General features: G+C 44.1%; 1 protein-coding gene across 4 annotated transcripts in view; it reads left to right on the top strand.

The window, feature by feature from the left end:
• ptprub (protein tyrosine phosphatase receptor type Ub) overlaps positions 1–12,255 on the top strand; it is a 172,372-nt gene that overhangs the window by 142,611 nt on the left and 17,506 nt on the right. For 2 of the 4 annotated variants that reach the window (XM_075465220.1, XM_075465218.1), the window contains 5 exons: positions 3,767–3,839; positions 3,939–4,015; positions 8,037–8,054; positions 11,178–11,214; positions 12,145–12,242. In XM_075465220.1, coding sequence (XP_075321335.1) covers positions 3,767–3,839; positions 3,939–4,015; positions 8,037–8,054; positions 11,178–11,214; positions 12,145–12,242 — 303 coding nt within the window. The remainder of the gene's footprint in view (positions 1–3,766; positions 3,840–3,938; positions 4,016–8,036; positions 8,055–11,177; positions 11,215–12,144; positions 12,243–12,255) is intronic. The other 2 variants (XM_075465221.1, XM_075465219.1) reach the window with 1 other exon arrangement.

The raw sequence follows: 12,255 nt of genomic DNA, 5'->3' as shown, positions 1-12,255 counted from the left end.
GTAACTGAAGAAACACAAAATGATAAGTGAATTATGGCAAAATCATATTAGAATAAGAAAATAGCAGTTGAGGATGCTATTTATTCACTCAACTTTACTCACAGTTAGTTTGGTAGTAAGACGATATTTCAGAAATGGTCACAATGAACACGATTTCTGGACAGAAACTTGTCTTATGTTTTCCCTTTTAGCACCATAAGCTGTGTGCTATCCAGTTCTGTTACCACTGAGGACAACATCCTGAGAGACAATAGCCGCTTTCGTATCTCCTGACTCTCTCTGTGAGCTCTTCCAGCCTCGATATTAGACGCCTGATGTGATTGTCCATGATTAATATCACCATCATGCAGACCATAAACACAGTGGCCTCCCCGCTCTCCATTTTAGCTTCTTGGTGGTGTTTTTTCTACTCTCCTTACTTTTACCGTTTTGTTTTGTGTTTGAATGTAGCGCTAAACGGCTAACGGCTAAAGGCGGTAGCATGGTTGCCGCGTCTGTCACGGCGGTGGTGGACCGTGACGTCAAAATGACGTTTCAGGCATGGCGCTTGCCTTGAAAAGACGGCGCAGCGCGTTGTCGTGCACCAGTCGATTTTTGTAACTTGGCGGCGCCAGGCACAACGAACCGGATGGACCGATGTGAGACCAGGCTCAGTGAGGAGGTGCGTTTGTACAGGCAGCTGTACGAAACTGCAGTGAAACAGCACAGGGAGCACGTAAACTCCCCAAACTGGTGCACAGAGATGGGCAGAACTTTGGGGAAAGAGGGAGAGTTCTGTAAGAATGTGTGGAAGAAGCTACGGGGCAGATACGTGAAGGCAAAGAAGACGGCAGACACTCTGTTGATGCCGGGGGCTTCAAACCTTTACCTCTATTGACTGAATTAAAAAATTAAAATGATCCGAAAACTGCAGCAGTATCATTAATTACAGTATTCTTGCTCTTGACAGCGGCATTGTTTTCTTCTCTACTTTCTTAGAACGGTCTGTCCGAAAGCGGCTATTGTGTCTATGAATGAACAATGCACAATTATATTGGGAGTCACTGAGGAGGTTATTACCATAGAAATATGAATTGGTTTGAACAGGAGACGCTTGTTTAAGCATTTGGTTATTTTCAGCTTTTTTTTTTCCTTTGCTAGCAAATAAAAGAAAAGAGCAAAAACTAACAATGAATTGACGCTAATCTCGCTCCATTGTTATCAAGACGATCCAAATCACTTCACCGAGGCACATATTACAAGAGCTATCTTGCAAAGAGATTGGAATAAATAAAATCCTGCTTTTGGACAAACAGATGCATTTATTTTGGTCTTTCATCTTTCATTTTTGTTGACAGTATAACTCAGGGGCGTCTGTAGCTTGAGCAAACATTCGGGGCTGAAGCCCCGAATGACCAGGTCTCTCGACGCGCATGGTATAACTTAAGTATCCCATGAAATGTCATCAAAGTGTCCAAACTGTAACAGTCATGTCTCTGTTGTCTGTTCGATGCCCTCTCTGCGCGATTCACCGCTTTGTTGCAAAACACTTGAAACTTGGCAGTTTTATTCTTTCTTTTTGCACCAGTTCGCTGTATGGTTTCGTCCTTGACTGACACTACTTTAGGTGCAGACACGTTTTCCTTCCTGAACACTGCATACCCCTCCCCCTGCTGCTGCTATCTCTGGATATGTGATCCAAGGAACACAACTGAAGGACCCAGGGCTTCGAATATATCTCTCCCAAGTTGAACAACTGCGGCTGAGAGTTGAGCTCCCACCCTGGGGAGGAGTCCATCTCTGTCACCCACGGCCTATGGCATTCGTGAGAAAGAGAAAACATCTTTTGTCTCTGGTACACGGTCTCCCCCTCTGGAACTCTGCTTGTAGACTCATTAAATGGTCCCTTTTGGCCAGAACACACTCCACTCTAAAAATCAATACACACCTATTTGTTTTTTATTTTTTTTGTTTTTTGTTTTTTTCTCTGTCTCTCCCGCTGTGCAAAGTGCATGTGTTTTGATGGATCGTCTCTTTCTATTAGAAAGGAAAATGACGAGGACTGCCTTATTACTCTCTCTTGGCAAGCATAGGTTTTTATTTCCCTGAGGACTACCTGTTTTCTGTAAAACATTGATCAGGAGTTCACTGTTGGCTGTAATGGGTCTTGCGCGTGTGACAGCTGCTGTCATATCCCCACTGCGGAAATGTACGAGTTTGCAACAACATAGTTTTACCGGAGCGCTCCAAACTTCCATTAGACCACTTTGCACCTTGAGGCTGATGTTTGCAAGAGTGATGGACTCATTCAAACACTGATTCACTCCTAAGTTGCATCAGGGACAACCAAGTTACCGTGCTCATTTCAAATAAAAACACCACCTGATGCTACATTTTAGGTCGCAACTGCCAGGCTTGTTGACTCTATTTATTTTACTGGAAAATTCTGTTTCAGGTCTCCAGAAATTTAGTTGTTACATTGATTATTGGATCTACAGACTGAATTTTGACTGAGTGTGTGTGTGTGTGTGTGTGGGAAAGACGTCAAAAGTTAAAGGCGGCACGCTTACGGAGTGAAATGGAGAAATAAAGGACAGTAATTCTGTGGAATTCTGATCGAAGGGAAAAGGAACACCGTAGAACGTGAGAGATGTTGAAAGAACATAAACGTGTTCAATAAAAAATAAGAAATATGACTAATTCGGGACGGTCGTGATTTCTTTCATCCCATTCGACTCACATTGTGTGATCAACTTGAACAACCCACCCCACTGACCCCTGCATTGATGGCATCGAACCAACCCTCCCCTGGTGTTGGTTTCTTTCTCTTTAATAAGCTGCCGTTCTCTAACAGTTTTTCCTTCCTGTGTATCCCCCCCCTCACTGTTTTCTGCTTTTCTCTCCTGAGGACTGAGCAGAGGACTGGTGGGAGAGAAACAAAGAAAGCTCAGATATATCTCATGTCAAAAAAATGTGAAGGGGGAAAAACAAGAAGGAAGAGGTGGACAGGGAAGAGAAAGCGGTGAAGAGACGTAAAGAGAGGGGAACAAAATTGAGGGATTCGGAGAGAAAGTCTCGTGAAAAGAGAGGGCACCAGAGAAGCAGGGAAAAGTGAGGAGGAGGATGTAATCCCAGGCAGGATTTGACTGGTTCTTGGCTGGCTTCTGGGAGAACTGAATTTGTAATTCCCATGCTCTGTATTGAGACTTGGGCAGAATTGAACAAAATGTCCTTATAGTGGCTGAAAACCTCTAGGGGGCATAGTGGTATGGATATGAGTGTGTGTGGTTTTGTGCCTATGTACTTCCAGACTACATGCTTACTCGTACATCCATGCATATGGAAAGGTGACACTAGCTCCAAGACATCTCGATTCAGCCTCTACACAGAGGAGAGCACAGGAAATGTGCACGTCATGAAACTTTTCCGTGGATAGTTGACCGTGTGTCCCTTAGAATGGATGCAGAAACCTACTTTGGTAATAAAATTAGCAACAGAGGACAGCAGCAAAGGTCTGTAAAACATCCCCAGGGAAGATACAAGGTCTTAAGACTTAGTTGATTTGCTTCAAACCAGTCAATGGAAAAGTGTCTGATTCACATATCTTTTTTTTTTTTTTTTTTTTTCGCTACTGAATGGAAACCCGGCTGGTGCTCACCAGAAAGCATTTCCAGCACATTTTTCTTCTGGCTGAAAAGGAAAATTGTGCTATTTCATTCAGAGACTGGTTCACCCAGAGATTACCCTGTTCCTGAAATCTTAAACAAGCGTCTCTTTATCTCTGTAGAGCTTCTTTGATGGCTGGGACTGCACAAAGAAGAAGGACAAAACCAAAGGGAGGCATGACACCTTGCTGGGATGTAAGCGGCCATGAAATATCGAATCCATCATTTAAGGAAAACAGGTAGAAATACACTGTAACATTTTTGTTTTACTCTCGTACGTTTCGCCCATCTCAGATGACCGCCACAGAGTGAAGCTCCACCCTCTGCTCGGAGACCCCAACTCTGACTACATCAACGCTAACTACATTGACGTGAGTCCTATCCTGTTTTTCTGTTTCTGTTCCATATGAAATGCATATCTGAGTTTCACACCTCTCACACACGAAATCCACAGTCCATCTCTCTCATTCCTATAAGGCCACCAGTCTGCTGCCCCACTTTCACCTGGAAGCTTTCATCCAATCAGACACTTTTCCCAGCAGTGTTTTGCCAGATGCCATTGTTGTCAGGTGCTGCACCGGATCCCTGACCCCGACTGCCTCTGCTATCATTTTTATTAAAGCAGAGCGGAATGAATGCATTTAATGACCGTTGAGTAGATGAACGTTCCCATAATGCTCCAGTGCAAATCCCCCTAAATTAAATGGACATCACTGATGTAATTCGGTCTGTGACTGGGCCAGGAGGAGATGATCCTCTCCACTGTTCACCTTAACTGCCTCATGCATGCGGTGACTGCAACATTCTCATATACAAGATATGTATGTGCTGCTAATGTGTCTCACATGGTGCCATTCGTGTGTTTTTCTCATTCACAAAAGCTCCCGGAGGAGCAACAAAAACAACATTTTGATGCGAATTGGAGCTTGTTCGTTCAATTTTCCTGTGAAATATCTCCCACAGTCCTCAGATAATGCTATTTATTGAGCTGCGTTGAGGGAAGTCCGGAAATCTGATGGGATTTCTTAATCTCCCAAGATTTATTTTGCACGCTTCTCACGGGGACTGCTGTAAAGTAAATATGGTCCTCTGTGAGATGTCGAGGCAGCTTGTCGTACTCCCTCTTCTGTTTGCAGTCGATAGGAGGTTAGAGGGTCTCGTGTTTTTCAGAGAGATTATAAAGGATGCATTTGAAAAGCACCTGCAATTATGCATTTTTTTTATTCGAACATTTCTAGCAACTGGCGCTTACTCGGTTGTGGGTTGGTTCCTCATTTTGGCCAAATGGTATCGTCAAAAAATGCTTGACACGGCTGAGCGTTTTTTTTCTTCCCTCCTTTATTTCTGTGTGGAGAGGAGCCAGCAGTGAGATGCTTTTAGAGAGGCCATTACAATGAGAGGGCATTAAAAACCTGGCCTGCTGTTAGGCTGTAGTTATTGTGAGGGTCTCCATTAGTGTTGGGGCCACAGAGGTGCAGGCATTAGAAGGAAAACACCACTCAGCAGCCGCTGTAGTGTCGGTGATGTTACTCCTCGACAACCCTGACCCGGCATGCTGAATTGTGACTTCTCTAGCCACAGCGGAATATATCTGGAACAGCTTGTGATTATTTCACCAGAGGTTAAATGGAAAAGTTTTGTTTTTTTTCTCCCTCTGAGACATCATTTTTGCTTTCTGGACAGGGCGGAGAAAGTGCAAGCTCCCTCCGTCCTCGCTGCAGTGTCTGATTATTTGCTTTATCGTGGTATGTGTTTGAAAAAAGTGCCGCACTCTGCATGTCTTTAGCAACTCATATTGCACACAGACAGCAGTCTAGAGCTCCACGGTTATTGCTGCTTAATCGGGTCTTTCAGGCAGCTGTAGAACGGCCGCAACAATCAAAGAATAGACGCACATAAACTCGCATAGACTCACATTCTTGATAAGTTTGGCTGAAGCACGTGTAAGAAAGATCACCACCATCTTGCCTTGTTCCTCACATTAAAGAGCCTGAATTTCACACAACCGACGAGTGATTTTAGCGTTTATGTGAAAAAAGTCAAACTACGGAATAAACCTGGGCATAAATTATCAGGCTGCGACTGGGAATAACAAGGTTCACACTTAACCAATGTACTGGCTTCCAGGTGAAAAAAAAACCCCAAACACCTTGCATGAGCATAGCAGCTTGTGCTTCGCTCTCAGGTTTTATTTTGAACTCTCTTCAAACCACACTCTGCAAATACGTTGAGGTTTCCAGGCGTCACTTCTCAATATATTACCAAAACAAACCTTTAAAAAAAATCCTCGATACGTTCGACAAGTAGCTCAGTCGAATGAAAATGGCCTGCATGGTGCATGGACTAGCAGTTGCCTGGCTTTATGGTTTACTTCTATGTGTGCAGTCTACTGCTTGTTTGCATCTGGTCCCATCCGTGGTCCAGAAACTGAACGATGTCGTAAATATTCAACTCACTTCCGTAGATACTCAGGAGGTTTTACAAGTATGAAACATTAATAAAGAAGAAATAATAAAAGTGGTAAAAAGCAGTAATATGGTGGTCTTTTTTATACCGGTAGGGAAGATGGTTACATAACCTCGTACTTACCGGGTGTCATCTTAAAGTGGTCAATTGAAAGACCGATAAAAACACATTTACTAACAACAGAAGGGTGAAAAGACACTAATGGCACTTCTGGACAGATTTGATTGTTTTTGGTGGTAAAGTGCTGATTAACATAGAGCATTCAATTCTTATCTATTTTCTCAAAAGACCATTTGAGTCAGTGATTGACTAACATCTTTAAAACCACATACGGATGAGATCAAATGCTGGGGGTGGGTTATAATCGAGTTATCAGTTGGAATGTCCATGCTATGTTGGCTTTTCTTCTGATTATTTCCTCTTGAAGAGCAGACTTTCCATTTCCAAGTCCACAAGTAACCCTCAACAAAATGTGAGGGACTGAATTTTAAATGAAAAACCATCTTAAATAGTGGACTTCTTCTTCCGTTTTCCACCAAGGCATATTTCCACCTGTACCCTCTCACCGTCTGTTTTATTACCAGGCATCTTATGAGACAATTTCACAAAGAGACTTGCCCGTCCTACTCGGATCTGAGCATTTATTCCAGCCATCATAGCCTTAGGAATACAGGAAATGCCAACATTAATTTGTTTCCTGTTTTTGCTGATCCTGACTATTTGGATGGAAGCAATTTAATTTGATGGACATTGCTACTTACTTAGACCCGACTATACAGAAGACCTCCAAGGAATTTGTTGAGAGGAAGAGGAGAGAGAGGAGAGGGAAGAAAGACAAGGACCAGTGGAAAAAGAGTGATCCGTAACTAATGAAATGACCTCCGCGGAGTCTGCACCGGGTCTCTTTCAGAGCATTTGTCCTCCAGTAACAGTTGCTTGATGTAAGCTTTTCTAAACCGGTTTAACTGGCGGTAGCCGTATCAGTCGAAATGTTACCTGCAAACTTAAAAGGTGCAGCGTTTGCATTCCTGCGCCACACAGTTAGCCACAATTTCAGCGTGTCCGAGCCCGGAGAATGTAGTCCATGAAAGCTGCAAGTAGCTAAAGCATCGCTCAATGCTGTGGAACCAGCATTTGTTTTTAGAAGGCTACGTTTTCCAACTTTAACTCCTTACTCCGCGTTACTCCACCCCACGTTAGATCTGCTCTCTGTGCTTAAACTAAAGTGACGCCATCAGATGCATACAGTATAGCAACCTGAGCCTGCCTGAAAAGAAGGCCCAGGTTGAATTATCTCAGAATTTTCCAACCGCTAACACGACACTGTCCATAAGTCAACTTTCTGAAATTGAGCTGCAGTGTGGGTAATGATGGAGTGGAAGTTGTGAAATGATATAAAAAAAAACATCTCCAGTTCAGCTGCATCTGTTTTGAGCTTCCTTTTTAACTGACAACCCCGTCAGTGGCCCTGGGAACACGATGTTGAATTGTGTTCTTCTGAGACTTGGGCGAAACGTTTTAAGGAGCCCACTCGCTCACACATACTCCTCAAGGTAGTTCAAAGGTTTGTCATGTAGTCTTCTTCCCACTGTGTTGCCATGCAGTTTATGATGAAATGCAGATTGAACGAATGAATGAAGAGAAAACACTTCATGCAATTTTATCGTGAGGAAAAGTTGATGCAGTTTCGATTAAAGTGGATTTTCTTTGTAAATCGAAAAAAAAGAAAAAGAAAGATCAGGCTTCGGTCAAACACGAGTAGCCTTAGTGCATTCACTTCATATGAATATGTAACCTAACATACCTGCACACACAGAGGCCTCCCATCTGTCTGTAACCATAACTCCTTAAGCTTCTTTCATTAACTAGCCTATATGTCTTCTTTTTCTACTCCTCATCCCACTTCCTCGACCTTGGACCCTGTAGATTCGGATTAACAGGGAAGTAAGTACTTCACTGCTCGTTCTTCTGCCTGCCATCGCTCTCTTTTTGCTATTCTCCCGTCCAACTCCCCCCCCTTCTCTTTACACTGTCTTCTATCCACAAGTGCTCAAAGGTCAGTGTTTCCAGTTTTTGAACATTCGACAAAACAAAACAAAAAGACAGTTTTCAGTTAACGACTTAAAGCCAACACAAGGTGATGTGTCCTCTCCAAACAGAGGACCCCACTGTTTTTGTTTGTTCTCATAAATGGCCGAGAATCAGGAAGTTTAGTTGCTATGGCAACTGTCTTAAGTAGAGGAGTGGTGGCTCTCATGCTGAGAGAGTTTGGCCAGGGCCTGAGGAATTGTGGATAGCAGGCCTCACAGCAATGGTCATCCATCTCCATTTCAAAAATGTCCCCGTTAATCGGACTGGATGCGATTCAGTCCAGCGATTCGTCTGCAACGTGGACAGACTCAACATATTAGGAGGATGCCCCCCTGCAAAAAGATTAAAACTGGTATCGACATGGATTGCTGCCTCATACTGGTTTGATGAGAGCAGGTGGGCTTGGCAGTTCATTCAGATTATTCAGACCTGCCTTCTGCACTTCGCAGTCGTGATAGTCATTTAATAGGAGCTTCTATTATCCCTCCAGCTGCTCCTCTTTATAAACAGTGAACCACATTATAAGTGTTTTTTTTTTTTTCCAGTTGATGTTTTCATAGAATTGCAGAGGTTAGGTGAGTAGTGCTTGTTTCCAGAAGGACTTTACTTGAACAGTTTTCTCGCCCTGAAAGTGCTTATGTTACAAAAAAACAACCCTCAGGTGGTCTTTGTCACGTTCACTAGCCTCAAGGCGGTGGAGGCGACGTCTCATTCATTCATATTCATCTCATATTCACCAGGTGAAAACATCTGTCATCTATATCAAAGGCTTTCAATTCCTTTGATATCAGGGTTTTCAGACTACTTTTCTCACCATGTTCTTTTTTTATTTTGATCTTGAAGGCACTTTATGTTGATGTCATGCAGTTTTGCAAAACCTGAGGTGGAACAAGATGTTGTTCCACCTGTTTGCCATTTAACAAGGGAGGAAGGATTTCACAGGGGAGTCTTATGAAGAGATGCTTTGGTTTGTTCATTTGTCATCACAAATATGCAGCCGAGAGAAAAAGAATGTACACCCTCTTTCAGTTGTAAGGTTTTTACAAATGAGGACATTGTAGAAAGTAATCTGTTCCTTACTGGGACTTAAATGAAGGTACATACAACCTGACATTTGCAATAGCACATGATATATTACAGCAAGTCCATCCTTACTCCTTCCATAGGAATTAAGATGGTAAGTAGCGGACAGGTGTTGCTAATCGAATACCTGTGATTAGCTGATCATCAGCAAATGTGAGCACCTCTATAAAAGCAGAAATGTTGGCAGTTTGCTGGTCTGCAGCACTCAGGTGTGTGCTAACACAATGCCAAGGAGGAAAGACATCAGCAATGATTTTAGAGAAGCGATTGCTGCAGGAGAAAGTGTCATATGGCTAGGTGACTACCGCCTGAAAACACGGAATCAAGAGCAGATACTGGACACAGGGAGGATTAAAGTCAAACAGAATTTATTGATCGGAGGAGGTGGTTGAAGACCGACGGGAGAATCTGGATGAAGGCTGAATTCTGAACTCTGAGGGAGGAGAGAGATGGTTAGGAAGGATCCGAATGGTGCAAGGTCCAGAAACAGTGGCAGGTTAATCCTTCCAAAATCCAGGAGGGAATCCAAGGGGGAGGGGAGGGTGCTGGGTGTGGTGCTGTGGCTCTGAGTCAGTGGCGAGGCGAGCAGGCAGGCGTGAGGGTGCCAACCCTGGCATGAGGAAACCAGAGCACGGAGACCGGACGACGGGAGCAGTACTGCAGGAGACAAAAGGAAAGGTAAGCGCTGGAAATAAACTCACTGATGAACATAGGAGTCGGCCGAATTACCACTTTGGAAGTGAGACAATCCGGCGAAGACTAGTTGCTTCTGCAGCTCCTAAAAGGGCCTCTGGATGAGGAAAGGTGAGGAGCAGGTGTGACGGCAGGAGCAATCCAGACTCCGCCCCTGGCTGCCATGGCTTGTTTGAAACAGTTGCGCTGCCATAATGCACAGCAAAAAAAAAAGCAGCACATCAGCACAAACACTTCATGGCAACTGTCAAGCACCACGGTGGAGGGGTGATGATTTGGGCTTGTTTTGCTGCCACAGGACCTGAGCACTTTACAGTCATTGCAGTCCTCCATGAACTCCTCCAAAGTATTTTAGAGTCAATATGAGGCTGTCAGTCCAGCACGTAAAGCTTGGCTGAAATTTGATCGTGCAACGGGAAAAAGATCCCAAGCGCACCAGCAAATCTACAACAGAGTGGTGGAAAAAGGACACAATCCAGGTGCTGCAATGAAAAATGAAAGCTCAACGGGAATTAAAAGCTGTGGAGGGAGAGCCGCGCAGAAAGATCTGTGTTCATGCTTCTTCATTTACCGTGTCAAATTGATCGTGACACGGTCACGTGTTGCTGTTCTACGGTTGTTGGTGCTCATTTTCAAGATCTGGAAAAGAACTGACAGCAATTTATTATGTCCTCATATTTTAAAACCTTCAAATTGGCAGAGGGTGCGCTTTCTTTTCCCACAGCTGTAGCACATATTGAACCTCCAGTGAAAGTTGATTTGTTTTTTATTAGACAGAGCTGTGAGATAGCTGTTTTAAGTTATTAGACAGTTGAAATTAAAAAAAAAAAAGTTTGAGTCTTTACTTTTCATTCGATCATATTGTAGAAAACTGTCACTGGGATTCAGGTGTTGCTCACAGCCCTGACATGCTGTGGGAATCACTTTTTTTCCGAGGTGTCTCAGCAGTTTGTCAAGATGTACTGGGGGAATTACCAAGTGCTGCCTCGGACGTTTCAAACACTCTGTGCAGTCACTGAGGGGCAAAGACAGCAGTGCTGGGAAATTATACAGTGAGCATGTTTCACAGTTACAGATAGGGTCAGTAGGAGAGCAGGGAAGAAGGGGAGGATGAGGCGAGACAGAGAAACACCCTCCCATGCAGCTGTGCCAGAGGTGCAGATGGCTTACTCAGCATGTCATCCGTCTTTTCTCTTTCAGGGATACCATCGATCCAACCACTTCATCGCCACTCAGGGTGAGTATCCCTGCAAGGCTGTACTGTGTGTATGTGTCAGTGTGTTTGCGTGTGTGTACGTGTGCAGATTGAGGAATGGCGAGCACCCTTTGTCGCGATTTAATGAATTGAAGATGATCCAACCAATGAGCCCGCTCATGCACAGGCCCATGCCAGAACCATCACACCATATCCAATAGTGAGGGTGTGACCATTAACCCGTGAAGGCAGTGTTGGCGATGTTACAAATGAAACCATATGAGATGAGATGTATTGTTAATCACATTGATTATAGCTTTTCATTCTTTGTGGCATGTGGAGCATTGTGCCCATTGTCATAGAAGGAACCCTCAGCTCACCCTCTGCCGCTCAAATATAAAGTCGTCTGTGATGGGGGAGCTCTGTTTAGTGAGCGGCTGTTAAATATTTCCCTCTGCTGTTTCTAAACCCTGAGGAGACTCTGTTTCTATGGAGCTTCCATTGCAGAGTCAGTGAAGCTCTGCTCATCTGCTTATCTCGCACCAGCACCCTTCTCCCCTCCCGTTAGACAAACTCAGAGAGACAGATGAAACTTTGCAAGAAAGAGGCAAGATGTCAGCTGCGCTTTTGTCTCTCAGAGCATTTCTTTGCCGGTCTTAAAGCTGCATCTCGCTTCCTAAATGTCTCCTCCTCTGATGACAGTGAGTGACTGTTGTTCCCCCAGACTTTCATCACCAGCCACTGGTGCTGGTTTGTCCTCCATCGCCTCTTCGCCTCTGTCTGCCTGGAATTCCCAATAACTGTGGGAACTCCATGGCACAGTCTGGAGACACCAGTGCCCTGTCATCTAAGAAAGGACACTTGGGTCACACGTATATGAAATTTTACAACAGCAACAACCCCCTTCTTGAGAAGGCTTTGATGCAGTGTGTTTTGCCTCTTTTCCTGTTATTTCTTTCTTCTTCCCACTAGGGCCCAAGCAGGAGACTCTGTATGATTTTTGGAGGATGGTGTGGCAGGAAAACTGTTTCAGCATTGTCATGATCACAAAGCTGGTGGAAGTTGGGAGGGTATGTTATGCAC

The sequence above is a fragment of the Odontesthes bonariensis genome, chromosome 5 (genome assembly GCF_027942865.1).
Source record: "Odontesthes bonariensis isolate fOdoBon6 chromosome 5, fOdoBon6.hap1, whole genome shotgun sequence".
Lineage (NCBI taxonomy): Eukaryota > Metazoa > Chordata > Actinopteri > Atheriniformes > Atherinopsidae > Odontesthes > Odontesthes bonariensis.
This window is presented reverse-complemented; position numbering and strand designations above follow the sequence as displayed.